At 44.8% G+C, this 18,975-nt stretch overlaps 1 protein-coding gene across 2 annotated transcripts; it reads right to left on the minus strand.

The window, feature by feature from the left end:
- Positions 1 to 296: 296 nt before the first annotated feature.
- On the minus strand, positions 297 to 17,320 carry LOC106569379 (vang-like protein 2). 2 transcript variants are annotated; one of them, XM_014140697.3, is made up of 8 exons: positions 16,878 to 17,320; positions 12,369 to 12,694; positions 12,015 to 12,138; positions 11,149 to 11,756; positions 3,587 to 3,720; positions 3,316 to 3,451; positions 2,589 to 2,835; positions 297 to 2,351 (listed from the first exon to the last, which is right to left on the minus strand). In XM_014140697.3, exons 2-8 carry the CDS (start codon positions 12,437 to 12,439, stop codon positions 2,091 to 2,093), a joined length of 1,581 nt encoding a protein of 526 aa, XP_013996172.1. In that variant the 5' UTR covers positions 12,440 to 12,694; positions 16,878 to 17,320; the 3' UTR covers positions 297 to 2,090. The 2 variants fall into 2 exon arrangements, with proteins under 2 accessions (XP_013996172.1, XP_013996169.1); XM_014140694.3 differs by having other exon boundaries at positions 12,369 to 12,762.
- Positions 17,321 to 18,975: the final 1,655 nt, after the last annotated feature.

The raw sequence follows: 18,975 nt of genomic DNA on the forward strand, positions 1-18,975 counted from the left end.
CTCTGAGATCAGGGATTAGATATACTGTAGATTGCTTCTTGTTTAAAGACCTCACATATTCCATTAAGTCTTTAATCATCTTCTAATCAGTAGGCTTACCGTACTCTTTTTGCTAACAGGGCAGGATAATGATAACCTCTTACAACCATCTGGAACTCTCCCAAGATTACATTCTGTTTCACTACACATATTTCAGCAGTAATCAGTCTGGTAATACGAGGCTAGGAAAATGACAGACAGGTCTTCACACAATCACAACTCAGTGTGTGTGAGAGAAAAAGGAGTGAGAACAGGTGCACAGGAAAATGGTTTAATAATGTCAAAAACATCTAGCACACTATACAAGCTACTATTATTAATAAAATAAACAATACAAGTCAAATGTACACGTGTACAAGCTGTCCTCTTTTCCAAAAGTAAATGTTTCATTTTTATTGAATTGCATTATAACTTAGGCATCTTAAAAAAAAGAAACAAACAAGCTCATCATATAAAATGTACCTAAACCCTAAATTCTAGAATCCATAAAAAACGGGAACAATCATTTGCGTTCTGTCATCCAGATGTTCTCATCAGTTACGTCAACTAGTTCTGCACTTTGTTTCATTGGTTCTCACAGAAATGAAGGGCATTTCTGCTTGAATTAAAATGACTGGCAGTCATAGTGGCTCAGTTGTCCAAAAAAAGGTCGACAACAGTTTGGAGCAGTTCAAGTCTCAACACCAGGCTGCCAGTTACAGTATGTCTTGGTTAGAACCGAGAAGTGTAGTGGTCAGAGAAGTGGTTCTTTGCCAGAGATGACCGGACAGCGTTTCGTAGTTCACACATGGGTAAGGCTGTTGGATGCCGCAATCATACTGTGCTTGTTTTAATATGTGGCACAATCTGGTGATTTGCTACAACTGCAGAGGTCTTGCAGTGAGGATACAATCACATGTTCCAGGGCAGAAGAAGATGGATGGAGGACAGTGGACACAGGGTAAAGACAAGAGGAGTCCATTCAAAAAAGCTTAATTGAACTACAGGTTATTCAGGACAGTCTGTATGAGAAAGCTGTCCCAAGGCAGGGATTCTCAGATTTCCTCATTCAATGTTACCAAAATCATGATAACGTGTGTAAAAAGGCAAGCGTAAATTGAAATGTGAGCCACATATACACGGAATATATGACTCCTTACAACATACAGTCTCAGATACAACAAGCTCAGGAATGTAGTTCCTTCCTAAACAGATGGAGACAGTTGGCCTACAGACAACAAGAAAAACCTTAATTCAATACGTATACATTCAGTAATAAAAAAAAAGTCACACCCTATATAAAACAGGCCTAACCATCACTTCAAGCACAACACACTGGCAATGAGTAGAAGCAGTTTACCAACTTTGCAGTCAGCTGACTTACATTTTTGTCATTTAGCAGACACTCTTATCCAGAGTGACTTACAGGAGCAATTATGGTAAAGTGCCTTGCTCAAGGGCACACCGACAGATTTCCCAGCTGGTCGGCTCAGGATTCGAACCAGCAACCTTTTGGTTACTGGCCCAACGCTTTTAACCGTCAGGCTGCCTGCCACCTTTGAGAGTTGTACTCTGATTGGTCCTTTCGTAAGACATGACACACCCACTCTAACGGGGTCAGCTTTTGTCAAATTAACGTTAGGTTGACTTTTCGTAGCAGGTTAGGAGAATTAACGTACCAGGTTAAGATAATTAGGTAAAGAAAAGGGTTAGCTAAATGCAACTTTTGATGTTAATTTGACAAAAGCTGGATCCATTCTAGCCATGACCCTCTAGCAGTCAGATAGTGATCTTTATGTGATGAGTTTACTACACAGTGATCAGTGGTTGCAGTCAAAGTAGCAAAAATTGCTGTTATTCATCAGAATAAATGTAGGCCAATGCTCCCTTTGGAAAAACAAGGGAATTTTACAGTGTATCATAAAGACATGGTCAAGGCATCCATCTTCTTTCTATGGAAGATTGCAGCTTCATCACATTCTGTTAACATCCATGACAATGGTTCAATAGGAGATTACATGATCTAGCACCCTGCGTATCCCAGTAGGATGAGGGGCCTCCACTGACCCCCTCTACACAGAGGTCTCCGACTGTAGCCTCATCACAAACTTGTGGCTCTTGGGGTCGATAAACTCCTCACCAATACGCAGGAAGGGGAGGGGCTGCACCGTGACGACCAGGGAGAAGTCAAGGCGGCGCAGGGAGAAGACCAGACCCTGACGCAGGGCAGAGGTCACCGGCTCCTCGCTCACTAGAGTCCAATGGCGCCCCCTGCCATTCTCACGCTGGTACTGCAAGGTAGGGCCTGGGCTGAGGTAACGCTCCAGGAAAGCCTGAAAAGACAAAAATACAGCCTTTCAAAATCAACCTTACACAGGAAGAACTGTGAATGGGTACAGAGTAGATGAGTAGTTAAGCACAACTGATTGTTTGAATTGTAGATCTGATCAAATGCAGGATATTTATCCCAAAAGCTATTGTAACATTATACCCAGGAAGTGACCCAATGTATCCCTTCTCTTTGCAGGTTATACATTATAGACAAGTGAACGTGATACGTTGTTTCTCACCTTGGGGGTCATGTTGTGAGTGATACAGAACTGCAGGTGTGTGAGGATGCTCTCCATGCTGTGGTAGGGCTGCTGGCGCGTGGTCCTCAGGTACTTCTGCATGGCTCGGGCCATGGGGGCGAAGATAGCCTGAGCCGCCTCCCGGGGGTCCATCACCTCACGGGGGTGTTTGGGGGACGATGCTGCGGGGTCATCATCCTGGAGACGCTTGATGTGGGTGAAGGCCTCTTCCACTGCCACTACCAGCCTGGACAACGCAACAATCATCATTATGATCACCATCATCATGCTCCCGAGTGGCGCAGCGGTCTAAGGCACTGCAGTCCCTGGTTCGAATCCAGGCTGCATCACATCCGCCCGTGATTGGGAGTCCCATAGGGCGGCGCACAATTGGCCCAGTGTCATCCGAGTTTGGCCGGGGTAGGCCGTCATTGTAAATAATAATTAGTTCTTAAGGGATTGCCTAGTTAAATAAAGGTTAAATATTTTATTATTATATATCTTTTTTTTTAAATCATGATACAGGAGAGCTTAATGGATAGTGTCATCAGTCATCATTACTGTGCCTGAAATGCACTATGAAAGGGACTGGTCATTCTCTAGCAACGTACATAACAAAATTCACTGAACACAAACAGAATAGGGACATTAACAGGGTTTGTCCCCCTGTAATCACTTAAAAGTATATTATACAAATGTATAGAAAACAGGATGTTGTCCGTCTTACCTGGCCTTCCGCTTGCGGCACCTGCGGTCCAGCTCGGCCTCCTCGTAGTAATACTCACTGTGAGAGTTGTCTCTCCTGCGGGCTGCAGCAGCAATCATGGCCCGGGACTGACTGTTGGTGTTATTGGTGCTGTTCTCTGTGGATCAAAACATATACATCAGTCAGTGGATGGATGGATGAATGGAGTGAGGTAAGGGTTGGTTAGTTGGTGGATGAATGGATGGATAGAGGGATGAGGTAGAGAAAGTAAGTAGTCTATAATGCTATTTACCATCCAGAGAGTAGACTTTGAATCCAGACATCTTCTTGGAGAGGATAGACTTGGGCAGGTTGAGCAGGGCAGGGTTGTAGACAGGGAAGTCCCTGTAGTACTGATCCAGCACCCACACTGCTGCCCTCTGGACACTGGAACACACAGACACCAAGTATTTCTATTTACTTCGGATCTGGAATCCCTCAACTGAAGCTAGCCAGCTAACTACCTACCAGCTATCAGTCAGCAAACCATTGCTAGCGGTCATCAGCTAACCTTTAGCTCGGAAAGCTCTCGCCAGTTCGAACAACGTGACTCAAACCAGAGCATAACGGACCTATTATGATTTGTTTTTTTAATTTCCGATATCCCCGGATTCCTATCGTGCCCAGAAACCTGCTCCTTTTACTCTCTGTTCCAAACGTGCTAGACGGCCAGTTCGTATAGCCTTTAGCCGTACCCTTATCCTACTTCTCCTCTGGTGATGTGGAGGTTAGTCCAGGTCCTGCTGTGCCTAGCTCAACTCCCACTCCCCAGGTGCTCTCATTTGTTGACTTCTGTAACCGTAAAAGCCTTGGTTTCATGCATGTTAACATTAGAAGCCTACTCCCTAAATTTGTTTTACTCACTGCCAAAGGGGGCAGTGTTGCAATCTACTGCAAAGACAGTAATATAGAACTCTGCAGGCTTTCCAAGTCTGTACCCAAACAATTCGAGCTTCTACTTCAAAAAATTCATCTTCCAGAAAGTTTGTCACTGTTGCCGCTTGCTATAGACCTCCCTCTGCTCCCAGCTGTGCCCTCGATACCATATGTGAATTGCTTGCCCCCCCATCTATCTTCTGAGCTCGTGCTACTAGGTGACCTAAACTGGGACATGTTTAACCTCTTTGGGCTGGGGGGGCAGTATTTTCACATTCAGATGAAAAGCGTGCCCAGAGTAAACTGCCTGCTACTCAAGCCCAGAAGCTAAGATATGCATATTATTAGTAGATTTGGATAGAAAACACTCAACTTTCTAAAACTGTTTGAATGATGTCTGTGAGTGTTACAGAACTCATATGGCAGGCAAAAACCTGAGAAAAATCCAACCAGGAAGTGGGAAATCGGAGGTTTGTAGTTTTTCAAGTAATTGCCTATCCAATATACAGTATAAATTTGGTCAGATTGCACTTCCTAAGGCTACACACTAGATGTCAAGTCTTTAGAAGTTGTTTCAGGCTTCAACTGTGAAAGGAAAGCGAAAAAGAGCACTCTAAGCAGATGGCCCAGGTGAAAGCCTTTAGTTTAGTGACGCTCACGGCCGTGAGCACGAGCTCCGTTCCCTTTCATTTCTAAAGGCAAAGGAATTGTCCGGTTGGAATATTATTGAAGATTTATGATAAAAACATCCTAAAGATTGATTCTATACATTGTTTGACATGTTTCTACAAACTGTAATGGAACTTTTTTGACTTTTCGTCTGAACCTAGTGCCTTGTGCATTTGGAATAGTGAACTAAACGCGCGAACAAAAAGGAGGTATTTGGACATAAAGATTAACTTTATCGAACAAAACAAACATTTATTGTGGAACTGGGATTCCTGGGAGTGCATTCCGATGAAGATCATCAAAGGTAAGTGAATATTTATAACACTATTTCTGACTTTTGTTGACTCCACAACATGGCGGGTATCTGTATGGCTTGTTTTGGTGGCTGAGCGCTGTACTCAGATTATCGCATGGTGTGCTTTCACCGTAAAGTTTTTTTGAAATCTGACACAGCGGTTGCATTAACCTCTCTGGGCTAGGTGGGACGCCCACCTACTCAACAGCCAGTGTAATCACGTGGCGCGTTATTCAAATACCTCAAAAACGCAAAAACTTCAATTTTTCAAACATATGACTAATTTACACCATTTTAAAGACAAGACTCTCGTTAATCTAACCACACTGTCCGATTTCAAAAAGGCTTTACAATGAAAGCAAAACATTAGATTATGTCAGCAGACTACCCAGCCAGAAATAATCAGACACCCATTTTTCAAGCTAGCATATGTCACATAAACCCAAACCACAGCTAAATGCAGCACTAACCTTTGATGATCTTCATCAGATGACAACCCTAGGACATTATGTTATACAATACATGCATGTTTTGTTCAATCAAGTTCATATTTATATCAAAAACCAGCTTTTTACATTAGCATGTGACTAGCATTCCCACCGAACACTGCCGGTGAATTTACTAAATTACTCACGATAAACGTTCACAAAAAACATAAAAATTCTTTTAAGAATTATAGATACAGAACTCCTCTATGCACTCGCTATGTCCGATTTTAAAATAGCTTTTCAGTGAAAGCACATTTTGCAATATTCTCAGTAGATAGCCCGGCATCACAGGGCTAGCTATTTAGACACCCAGCAAGTTTAGCACTCACCAAAGTCAGATTTACTATAAGAAAAATGTTATTACCTTTGCTGTTCTTCGTCAGAATGCACTCCCAGGACTTCTACTTCAATAACAAATGTTGGTTTGGTCCCAAATAATCCATTGTTATATCCAAATAGCGGCGTTTTGTTCGTGCGTTCAAGACACTATCCGAAAGGGTAAATAAGGGTGACGAGCATGGCGCATTTCGTGACAAAAAATGTCGAAATATTCCATTACCGTACTTCGAAGCATGTCAACCGCTGTTTAAAACCAATTTTTATGCAATTTTTCTCGTAAAAAAGCGATAATATTCCGACCGGGAAAGCGTGTATACGTACAAAGAGAGAGAAAATAAAAACATCTCGTGCCCTCGTGCACGAGCCTGAGTCTCAGAGTACTCTGATCGGCCACTATCCAAACGCGATAATGTTTTTCAGCCTGGGGCTGCCTCGATATCATTCAGCTTTTTCCCGGGCTCTGAGAGCCTATGGGAGCCGTAGGAAGTGTCACGTTACAGCAAAGATCCCCAGTCTTCAATAAAAAGAGCCAAGATGAACAACAACTTGTCAGACAGGCCACTTCCTGTTCAGAATCCTCTCAGGTTTTTGCCTGCCATATGAGTTCTGTTATACTCACAGACACCATTCAAACAGTTTTAGAAACTTTAGGGTGTTTTCTATCCAAAGCCAATAATTATATGCATATTCTAGTTACTGGGCAGGAGTAGTAACCAGATTAAATCGGGTACGTTTTTTATCCGGCCGTGTCAATACTGCCCCCTAGCCCTAACAGGTTAAGGAGAAGTTTATCTATAATCCTATGCATAACATTTGTATCTTTCATCAAAGTTTATGATGAGTATTTCTGTGGCTCTCTGCAAAATCACCGGATGTTTTGTAGGCAAAACATTACTGAACATAACGCGCCAATGTAAACTGAGATTTTTGGATATAAATATGAACTTTATCGAAATTTGATTTGATTTGATCGAACAAAACATACATGTATTGTGTAACATGAAGTCCTATGAGTGCCATCTGATGAAGATAATCAAAGGTTAGTGATACATTTTATCTCTATTTCTGCTTTTTGTGACTCCTCTCTTTGGCTGGAAAATGGCTGTATATTTCTTTGTGACTAGGTGCTGACCTAACATAATCGTATGGTATGCTTTCGCCGTAAAGCCTTTTTGAAATCAGACACTGTGGCTGGATTAACAAGAAGTTAATCTTTAAAATGGTACATAATACTTGTATGTTTGAGGAATTTTAATTATGAGATTTCTGTTTTGAATTTGGCGCCCTGCAATTTCACTGGCTGTTGTCGAGGTGGGACGCTAGCGTCCAACATATCCCAGAGAGGTTTTAACACCCCGGCCATCCTACAATCTAAGCTTGATGCCCTCAATCTCACACAAATTATCAATGAACCTACCAGGTACAACCCCAAATCCATAAACACGGGCACCCTAATAGATGTCATCCTAACTAACTCGCCCTCCAAATACACCTCTGCTGTTTTCAATCAAGATCTCAGCAATCACTGCCTCATTGCCTGCATCCGTAATGGGTCTGCGACCAAACGACCACCCCTCATCACTGTCAAACGCTCCCTAAAACACTTCTGCGGGTGACACTCTAGACCCAAACTGCTACAGACCTATATCTATCCTACCCTGTCTTTCTAAGGTCTTCGAAAGCCAAGTTAACAAAGAGATTACGGACCATTTCGAATCCCACCGTACCTTCTCCGCTATGCAATCTGGTTTCAGAGCTGGTCATGGGTGCACCTCAGCCACGCTCAAGGTCCTAAACGACATCATAACCGTCATCGATAAGAGACATTACTGTGCAGCCGTATTCATCAACCTGGCCAAGGCTTTCGACTCTGTCAATCACCACATTCTTATTGGCAGACTCGACAGCCTTGGTTTCTCAAATGATTGCTTCGCCCGGTTTCCCAACTATACTGCTCAAAAAAATAAAGGGAACACTTAAACAACACAATGTAACTCCAAGTCAATCACACTTTTGTTAAATCAAACTGTCCACTTAGGAAGCAACACTGATTGACAATAAATTTCACATGTTGTTGTGCAAATGGAATAGACAACAGGTGGAAATTATAGGCAATTAGCAAGACACCCCCAATAAAGGAGTGGTTCTGCAGGTGGGGACCACTTCTCAGTTCCTATGCTTCCTGGCTGATGTTTTGGTCACTTTTGAATGCTGGCGGTGCTTTCACTCTAGTGGTAGCATGAGACGGAGTCTACAACCCACACAAGTGGCTCAGGTAGTGCAGCTCATCCAGGATTGCACATCAATGCGAGCTGTGGCAAGAAGGTTTGCTGTGTCTGTCAGCGTAGTGTCCAGAGCATGGAGGGTGCTACCAGGAGACAGGCCAGTACATCAGGAGACGTGGAGGAGGCCGTAGGAGGGCAACAACCCAGCAGAAGGACCGCTACCTCCGCCTTTGTGCAAGGAGGAGCAGGAGGAGCACTGCCAGAGCCCTGCAAAATGACCTCCAGTAGGCCACAAATGTGCATGTGTCTGCTCAAACAGTCAGAAACAGACTCCATGAGGGTGGTATGAGGGCCCGACGTCCACAGGTGGGGGTTGTGCTTACAGCCCAACACCGTGCAGGACGTTTGGCATTTGCCAGAGAACACCAAGATTGGCAAATTCGCCACTGGCACCCTGTGCTCTTCACAGATGAAAGCAGGTTCACACTGAGCACGTGACAGACGTGACAGAGTCTGGAGACGCCGTGGAGAACGTTCTGCTGCCTGCAACATCCTCCAGCATGACCGGTTTGGCGGTGGGTCAGTCATGGTGTGGGGTGGCATTTCTTTGGGGGGCCGCACAGCCCTCCATGTGCTCGCCAGAGGTAGCCTGACTGCCATTAGGTACCGAGATGAGATCCTCAGACCCCTTGTGAGACCATATGCTGGTGCGGTTGGCCCTGGGTTCCTCCTAATGCAAGACAATGCTAGACCTCATGTGGCTGGAGTGTGTCATCAGTTCCTGCAAGAGGAAGGCATTGATGCTATGGACTGGCCCGCCCGTTCCCCAGACCTGAATCCAATTGAGCACATCTGGGACATCATGTCTCACTCCATCCACCAACGCCACGTTGCACCACAGACTGTCCAGGAGTTGGCGGATGCTTTAGTCCAGGTCTGGGAGGAGATCCCTCAGGAGACCATCCGCCACCTCATCAGGAACATGCCCAGGCGTTGTAGGGAGGTCATACAGGCACGTGGAGGCCACACACACTACTGAGCCTCATTTTGACTTGTTTTAAGGACATTACATCAAAGTTGGATCAGCCTGTAGTGTGGTTTTCCACTTTAATTTTGAGTGTGACTCCAAATCCAGACCTCCATGGGTTGATAAATTGGATTTCCATTGATTATTTTTGTGTGATTTTGTTGTCAGCACATTCAACTATGTAAAGAAAAAAGTATTTAATAAGATTATTTCATTCATTCAGATCTAGGATGTGTTATTTTAGTGTTCCCTTTATTTTTTTGAGCAGTGTACTTCTCTGATAGAGTTCAGTGTGTCAAATCGGAGGGCCTGTTGTCCGGACCTCTGGCAGTCTCTATGGGTGTGCCACAGGGTTCAATTGTCGGGCCGACTCTCTTCTCTGTATACATCAATAATGTTGCTCTTGCTGCTGGTGATTCTCTGATCCACCTCTACGCAGACGACACCATTCTGTATACTTCTGGCCCCTCTTTGGACACTGTGTTAACTAACCTCCAGACGAGCTTCAATGCCCGTGTGGCTCAGTTGGTAGAACATGGTGTTTGCAACGCCAGGGTTGTGGGTTCAATTCCCAGTACGGAGAAAAAATGTATGAAATGTATGCATTCACTACTGTAAGTCACTCTGGATAAGAGCGTCTGCTAAATGACTAAAATGTAAATACAACTCTCCTTCCGTGGCCTCCAACTGCTCTTAAACGCAAGTAAAACTAAATGCATGCTATTCAATCGATCACTGCCCGCACCTGCTCGCCCGTCCAGCATCACTACTCTGGACGGTTCTGACTTAGAATACGTGGACAGCTATAAATACCTGGGTGTCTGGTTAGACTGTAAACTCTCCTTCCAGACTCACATTAAGCATCTCCAATCCAAAATTAAATCTAGAATCGGCTTCCTATATCACAACAAAGCATCCTTCACTCATGCTGCCAAACATACCCTCATAAAACTGACCATCCTACCGATCCTCGACTTCGGTGATGTCATCTATAAAATAGCCTCCAACACTCTACTCAACAAACTGGATGCAGTCTATCACAGCGCCATCCGTTTTGTCACCAAAGCCCTATACACGACCCACCATTGCGACCTGTACGCTCTCGTTGGTTGTCCCTTGCTTCATATTCGTCGCCAAACCCACTGGTTATCTACAAGTCTCTGCTAGGTAAAGCTCTGCCTTATCTCAGCTCACTGGTCACCATAGCAGCACGCGCTCCAGCAGGTATATCTCACTGGTCACCCCCAAAGCCAATTCCTCCTTTGGTCGCCTTTCCTTCCAGTTCTCTGCTGCCAATGACTGGAACGAACTGCAAAAATCTCTGAAGCTGGAGACTCATATCTCCCTCACTAGCTTTAAGCACCAACTGTCAGAGCAGCTCACAGATCACTGCACCTGTACATAGCCCATCTGTAAACAGCCCATCTACCTACCTACCTCATCCCCATACTGTATTTATTTATCTTGCTCCTTTGCACCCCAGTATCTCTACTTGCCCATTCATCTTCTGCACAGCTACCATTCCAATGTTTAATTGCTATATTGTAATTACTTCGCCACCATGGCCTATTTATTGCCTTAACTTACCTCATTTGCACTCACTGTATATAGACTTTTTGTTTTCTTTTGTTCTACTGTATTATTGACTGTATGTTTTGTCTATTCCATGTGTAACTCTGTGTTGTTGTATGTGTCACACTGCTTTGCTTTATCTTGGCCAGGTCGCAGTTGCAAATGAGAACTTGTTCTCAACTAGCCTACCTGGTTAAATAAAGGTGAAATATATATATATATTTTTTTTTAAATGGTAAGATCCATCGTCATTATGATCTTTATCATTGTGTTAGTAATGATCATCCTCATCCTATGACACACTACAGTCACACACATACTGACCTGAGGTGTCCCACATTGTAGAAGCGGCTAGCCCCGTCTGTGGTGCGCACCACCTTGAGGCAGAAGGCAGGCTGCAGTTGTCTGACCTCCAGTAGCACCAGGGCCAGGTACTGGATAAAGAGCAGCGCGTCCACCAGCGACGCCGCATACTCCACGATGCCTCTATAGTCCCTTTCCCGGGGCTCCAGCACACGCACGCCATAGAACAGCCAGTAGGACGCCACGAACAGGAACACCAGCACCATGAGCAGGCAGCGGAAGACGAAGAAGCGGGGCAGGGTGGCGCGCGGAGGGCGCAGGAACAGTGCCCAGGAGGAGATGAGGAGCACCAGGAGCTTGAAGGCCAGAGAGACGTATAGACCCTCGCAGGGCGTGCCGCAGGGCTCCAGGGCCTCACGCCACAGCAGCTGGGGGAGGACCAGGAAGGCCAGGGGGGTGAACAGGGCGAACAGGCCCAGGCAGCCACCCAGCACAGGCCCCAGGAAGCGCTTGCATTCCAGGGGAGACGATTCCTCCAGCTCCTTGGAGACGCGCGTCAGGTCCTCGTTGGAAACGCTGTGTTCTGATGTGCCTGTGACCACAGTGGTGGTCTCACCCCAGTTGTCATCCTACAGAGAGGAACAGAGACAGGAGATAGTGTAAACATAGAGGAGAGATTGGAAAGGGGGCTTTAAAGAGATATGAGAGGATAGAGATGTTGAGATTTGGATGGGTAGGGAAGATGACTGGGGCCCTGAGGTTTTTCTGACCACATAACCTGATCTGAGTTTTTCCTGGTTAGGTCACATGGTCAGGAAAACCTCTGGCCCTATTATGAGATAAAGATTATGAGATGTAGAGTTGTTGGAGGAGGTTGTGATTCTGACCCGGTCATCTCCGCGGGTGGATTCTGCATCTAGCAGTGGCTCCCCAGGGGCATGGACGGTCACAGACTTGTCTCCACGGCTGCTGCCGTCTCTGCTCTTGGAGCGATGCCTGTCCCTCCGATCCCTGGAGCACAGAAACAGGACAACCACACAGTTATGTCAGCGTGTTAAGCCCATGTCATTGTGTGACCGAAGCCTGGGGGTACATGTGTGATCCGTGCGTGTGGTTGCTCATCAATGTGCCCATTGACTAATGGATCGATGTGTATTACACACATGCCTTTGATCTCTGTGTTTACAGTGTGCGTGCACGCTTGTGTGTTTTTGGGGCATTTGTGACCACCCTTCTGGTACCTGTGCTTGCGGGAGCTGCGGGAGTGGGACGACTTGTAAGAGTAGCCCGAGTACTGTGACTCGTTGTCCATGTCGCGGGTCGGTGGGCAGGGTTTGCGGGCCCCTCCTCCCCCCGTGGCTTGTTCCCTGGCTCCGCCCAGCTGGCTCTTGCGCTCAGAGATGGACTTGGTGGACAGGGCCAGAGGCAGCTTCAGCAGGTCAACCTTACTCCTGAAGGAATCTATTTTGGAGGCCGGAGGACAGGGAGAGGTAGAAGAGCCCACCAGATAGAGGGAATCAGGGAAACGATGGACTAGAGAAAGGAGGGAAGGAGAAGAAAAGCTAGACTAGACAGGGAGGGTAAAAAAATATGATGGTTGGGAGTATAGGAGGCGGGTGTTGAAGTGGACAGGTCCTGAAATAGAGGAGAGAAGGGTTAGAATTAGTGACAAAAACAAACTCCTATCCCTAAGCTGTGGTGTTTAAAACCAACCTGTTTCTTGGTATTTGACCCCGACTGTCTGCGCAACTCAAGACAACGTTTGCCAATTGAGCTAAAATATGTTAGCTCTAGAGGTAAAGATAAGCTTTCAGATCTCAAGGTTGATCTTCACGTGAGCGTAGTTCTACAGGCCATAAGACTGCAGTGAGATGAGGTCCTGGAAAGCCTACAGATCTGATACAATGGCAGCCACATTGGATTACTGTGTTTTCACAAACTTATTTGACCTCTCCCTCTTTCCCCATCTCACATTCCCTCTTAGTCTCCCTTGGTCCCCTGGGTAACAGGGCCTCTCCGCTGCCATGGTAATGAAAGAGGGTGTTCAGCTGGAGGGGATTTGAGGTTGACAGTTTCCATGGGAACCTGACCTTACACCACCCTCTCATACCCTGAGGAAAATGCCCCATAAATACAAGTGTTTGTGTGACTGTCTTGTCACATGCTTAATTGATATGGGCACTATGTTAATTGTATGGGCTCACCAAGTTAATTGGAGATCTTGATGTTAATTGGAGAGCTTGATTTGTCACATGTGGGGCGACAGTCAGTCATAGCCTTGCAAGGCATTAAATTAAACACTACCAAAATACCATTATATTCTCAAGTACCCTCCTTCCATAAAAAAATGTAAAAGTATGTATGTGTCTGCTTGCACAAGTTGACATAAGCCTTGTCTTAGTAGAGTGCCCCAATGTTTATGCTAATAAACTCAGCCTTTGTACACACCTATAAAAACATATGAGCCCCAGAGCATGTGCTGAACTTCAGCTCCCATCGAATGCTGAAAAGAAACACAATCTATTAATCAGTCTCGGTGGAGGTGCTGTGTAAAGGATGTGGGGGAAAATGTATGCTTAATGTATAGGCATACTCCTGAAATTCGAGACAAGGTAGGCTATGCTAGATAGTGAGGAGCAGGGAGAAGACATGCTCATCCCAGCTTGCTGTTAGTATTCCCATGATCTGGACTTGATACCCCAAGGACAGACCAGGCTGTCTGCTTGATACTGGGGATATGATGAACACCTGATCCATCAAGGTGTGGTCTGCTGGAGAGATGTATAGACCTAGATAGAGTTTCCTTTCCCTATTCAACCCTGTGTGTCTTGTGACCCAGTTAATTAACTGTGCGGGTGGTGGTGACTCCTCACGTGACTAACGCCAACCTCACTCAACCACATCATCATGTCATAAAGGCTAACCAGAGCCATGTAATTAGAGAGTTGGGCCATTGAGGTTTCTGCATTATGATGCATTAACATGGCACTCCAACATTCTGTGTCAGCCATGTTAGCGTCTTATTAACATAACATGTGGAATATTTAAATAATGCTATAACTGAATGTCTAGAATTACAACAATATTTAAAAAAAAAAAATTAAATGGCCCAACTCTTTAAATACTCAGCTCTGAGGCCAACCATACCGTAGCAATCTAAACAAACATAGAAGGCTGTCAGATTCACCTGCCTGTGCTTGTATAAAATCCATACACAAGCAAGCCCAGTACCAAATCAACCGAATTCACTTTTAGCAGCATAATCTGGCCCTGTAGTCATATTATATATAGATATATACACACACAATATATATATTTTTTTCCTCCCAATTTCAATCTTGTCTCAACGCTGCAACTCTCCAAGGGGTTCGGGAGAGGCGAAGGTCGAGTCATGTGACCTCTGAAACATGACTCACCAAACCGTGGTCTTAACACCCGCCCACTAAACCTGGAAGCCAGCTGCACGCAGGCGCCCGGCCCGCCACAAGGAGTCGCTAGAGCGCGATGAGCCAAGTAAAGCCCCCCCCAGACAAACCCTCCCCTAACCCGGACGATGCTGGGCCAATTGTGTGACACCCTATCGGACTCATCAGTCGAGGCCGGTTGTGACACAGCCCAGGATCTAACACGGGTCTATAGTGACGCCTCAAGAACTGCGATGCAGTGCCTTAGACAGCTGCACCACTCGGGAGGCCCCTATTTATTTATTTTAATAGCTAGTCCCATTAAACCTTAGTCTCTTAAAATATACATTTTATATTTAACCTTTATTTAAAAAAGATGATGATCCAGTCAGACAAGCCAACGGCAGGGCTTTCCTGACAGTGTATAAACTATTATGCACGTCTCGTTGCCTCATAGTGAGTATCACAGATGCCTTGCCTTCTATGAGTACATCTATCTCTTCACATGACTCTACACCATTACCTAGACTACCATAACAGCACACATGCCTGACAAATGACACCACCATCTCCTTCCTCTCCCACAAAGCTTCATCTTTTAATGGCGCTTGGTGAATATAAGCAGGGGAGGTGATATACCCCTAACTACATGCCCACACAGAGACCCTTCAAAACCATTTTTATTAAATCAAATCCAAACTTTCACCAACTGTTTGAGGGAGTGGCAAAGTCCAAACAAACAATTATCATAGTGTCAAAGCGGTATGTTACTTCATGTCAGAGTAATGATCAGTGTCAAAGCGGTATGTTACTTCATGTCAGAGTAATATGAAGGAAAAAATGGCAACTGTGAAAATAAATGTACAAAGCCCAGCACCGGTGGTATAGAGAGAGTGTATGAGAGAGGGCCACACACACACCATTTCAAACCCCACCCACCTACTGCTAGCTGCAAAAACACCAGAAAACCCACTGGAAAACAGACAACTGTGCACTCTCAACCTTTGTGCCCAATCTGCCCATGTGATATGAAGTGGAGCTGGTGTGTGTAGAATACAATGTGGAAGACATGGTGTGGCCAAATCAATAAATTATGGACTGGACAGTGCAGTCTTGTTACGATTGATACAAGAGGGGCAAGACAATTTACCAAACACAAACTGTGCTGTGCCCATAAGCCATATTCAAGCCCATGTATGGGTTAGAGGTTACCACTGTCCCAAGTCTTGCCTCTGTCACCATTGACTTTGCCTCATCTATAGGCCTATGACTTGTTGGCCTGTTTATTTTGAGAGCCACGGCAGCTGGGACAATAGCCTGGGCATTGGGAACTCTACAGTAGCCCAAGAAAAAGCTAGTGGCCAATTACTACATGATAAAGGTAGGCATAAAATTAACAAAATAATAATATTGTAGCCAGCTGTTATTTTGTTTATATATTTTGGATGATTGCAGTGGCAAAGTTGGTTATTTGTTGTACTTTCATTAGCTTCTGATAATTTTACAAGACCATTTTGATTTCATTATGCATAACACAACAGTTAACTTTAACCTAACATAACTTTCAACTGAAAACATTGTAATTGTGTACATTTTAGTAATTTAGCAGACGCTCTGACTTACAGGAGCAAATAGGGTTAAGTGCTTTACTGAAGGAGACATAGATTATTTTCACCTAGTGGGTTCGGAGATTCGAACCAGCGACCTTTCGGTAACCGGTCAAACGCTATTTGCTGCACAGTTTTTGTAGTTTACTTTGATCGGAAAGTAAAACAAGCACCAGCATTTGAGCTGCTGCAGTAGTCTACATACATACTGTTTCACTTTAATCTCTAGACTGTAGGATACATTTATTAAATGCATAGCTACAGTCCTTTTAACAACGTTACAATCTTGTTACAATGGGGACAATCCTTGCTACAATGTTGTAACAATGTTACAAACATTTACTTTAACCACCAGCTGAATCAGATACGAATATAACTTGCTACAGTGTAACATAGTGGCATGCATCAACCTCATTTCGTGCCCAGCCTGTTTGGAACAGGGACCAACATGAAGGTCTATTAATAATTAAACATCAAAACCACAAAGGACTGAATGAAACAATAACCTGTTACTACATGAGCAATAAACTAGCAAACAAAATATGTTAATCGAAGATTCAACTACGAAAAACAAGTTATAAATGCCAGTTGTATGCAACATCAGCATCGTCCATTATGAGGGCTAGGGCAAACAATGGGGCGAGACTGACATTTCCAGTCGGCGAATCTTTTTACGCTCTTTTCGAAAGGGAAAACCCTGGATGGATGATGGATCATGCACATTGAAATAAACACCAACCTTCGGCGAAAATTCTCACGAAGCTGGAACCCATGTATCCTCTCCGAGTCTAGTTTCCATGCCGTCGCGATGGGGGTAGGCTACTTCCTCCCAAATTGTTGGGGACTCGGGACTCAGCCCTACGAACCGTCCGATATCTGGTTAGATACCGTAGATACGTGTCCAGGGTGAAAATAACAATAGGCCCGATCAGGGGTCCTCTCTAAACTTCCCTGCAACTGCGGTCTCGAGCGATAACAGACTTATTGTTTCGGAAACATGAGACTCTAGCGCCTATTTATTTTGTCTTCCCCTGTACTTCAATGGTCAATGATGTCCAAACATTGTTCTCTATACCTATCCACACTGAAAAACTCCTTAGATGTCCCAAAATATTCATTCAGGTATTTTCTCACGTTCCTCATTTCCCCCCCTCAACAGTAGCACCCTGCGGCCCGCCCCCGATTCATTGCCCCTCCTCCACTCCTTTCTTTTTGTGGAACCTCAAGGCTGATGACGTAGCCAACTTCAGACCCCCATGTAACATCCTACTTAGAATTAGTACTAAAACCAGTGATGCCAATTTAGCAATTTTGTTGCTAGATTTTGCAACTTTTCAGACTACCCTGGCAACTTTTTTTTCAAACAGCACCTAACAACAAATGTAGCTACTTTTAAAAATGTATTTGGAACTTTTAGCAACTTTTGAAAAGTGACTTAAATGCTAAAATGCACTCATTTCCCCTCTAAATGACACAAAAACGATTCTCTCTGTCACACAAATGATCAATTTATCAATGAACCTACCAGGTACAACCCCAAATCCGTAAACACGGGCACTCTCATAGATATCATCCTAACTAACTCGCCCTCCAAATACACCTCTGCTGTTTTCAATCAAGATCTCAGCGATCACTGCCTCATTGCCTGCATCCGTAATGGGTCTGCGACCAAACAACCACCCCTCATCACAGTCAAACGCTCCCTAAAACACTTCTGCGAGCAGGCCTTTCTAATCGACCTGGACCGGGTATCCTGGAAGGACATTGACCTCATCCCGTCAGTAGAGGATGCCTGGTTGTTCTTTAAAAGTGCCTTCCTCACCATCTTAAACAAGCATGCTCCATTCAAAACAATTAGAACCAGGAATAGATATAGTCCTTGGTTCACTCTAGACCTGTCTGCCCTTGACCAGCACAAAAACATCCTGTGGCGTTCTGCATTAGCATCGAATAGCCCCCGTGATATGTAACTTTTCAGGGAAGTTAGGAACAAATATACACAGGCAGTTAGGAAAACTAAGGCTAGCTTTTTCAAACAGAAATTTGCATCCTGTAGTACAAATTCAAAAAAGTTCTGGGACACTGTAAAGTCCATGGAGAATAAGAGCACCTCCTTCCAACTGCCCACTGCTCCGAGGCTAGGAAACACTGTTACCACCGATAAATCCACTATAATTGAGAATTTCAATAAGCATTTCTCTACGGCTGGCCCGCCCCATCCCCCACCACTCCTTCACCCAAATCCAGATAGCTGATGTTCTGAACGAGCTGCAAAATCTGGACCTCTACAAATCAGCCGGGATAGATAATCTGGACCCTTTCTTTCTAAATTTATCTGCCGAAATTGTTGCAACCCCTATTACTAGCCTGTTCAGTCTCTCTTTCGTATCGTCTGAGATTCCCAAAGATTGGAAAGCTGCCGCGGTCATCCCCCTCTTCAAAGGGGGTGACACTCTAGACCCAAACTGCTACAGACCTATATCTATCCTACCCTGTCTGTCTAAGGTCTTCGAAAGCCAAGTTAACAAAGAGATTACCGACCATTTCGAATCCCACCGTACCTTCTTCGCTATGCAATCTGGTTTCAGAGCTGGTCATGGGTGCACCTCAGCCACGCTCAAGGTCCTAAACGATATCATAACCGCCATTGATAAGAGACATTACTGTGCAGCTGTATTCATCGACCTGGCCAAGGCTTTCGACTCTGTCAATCACCACATTCTTATTGGCAGACTCGACAGCCTTGGTTTCTCAAATGATTGCCTCGCCTGGTTTACCAACTACTTCTCTGATAGAGTTCAGTGTGTCAAATTGGAGGGCCTGTTGTCCGAAACATT

The sequence above is a fragment of the Salmo salar genome, chromosome 14 (genome assembly GCF_965601325.2).
Source record: "Salmo salar chromosome 14, fSalSal1, whole genome shotgun sequence".
NCBI classification, from domain to species: Eukaryota; Metazoa; Chordata; class Actinopteri; order Salmoniformes; family Salmonidae; genus Salmo; species Salmo salar.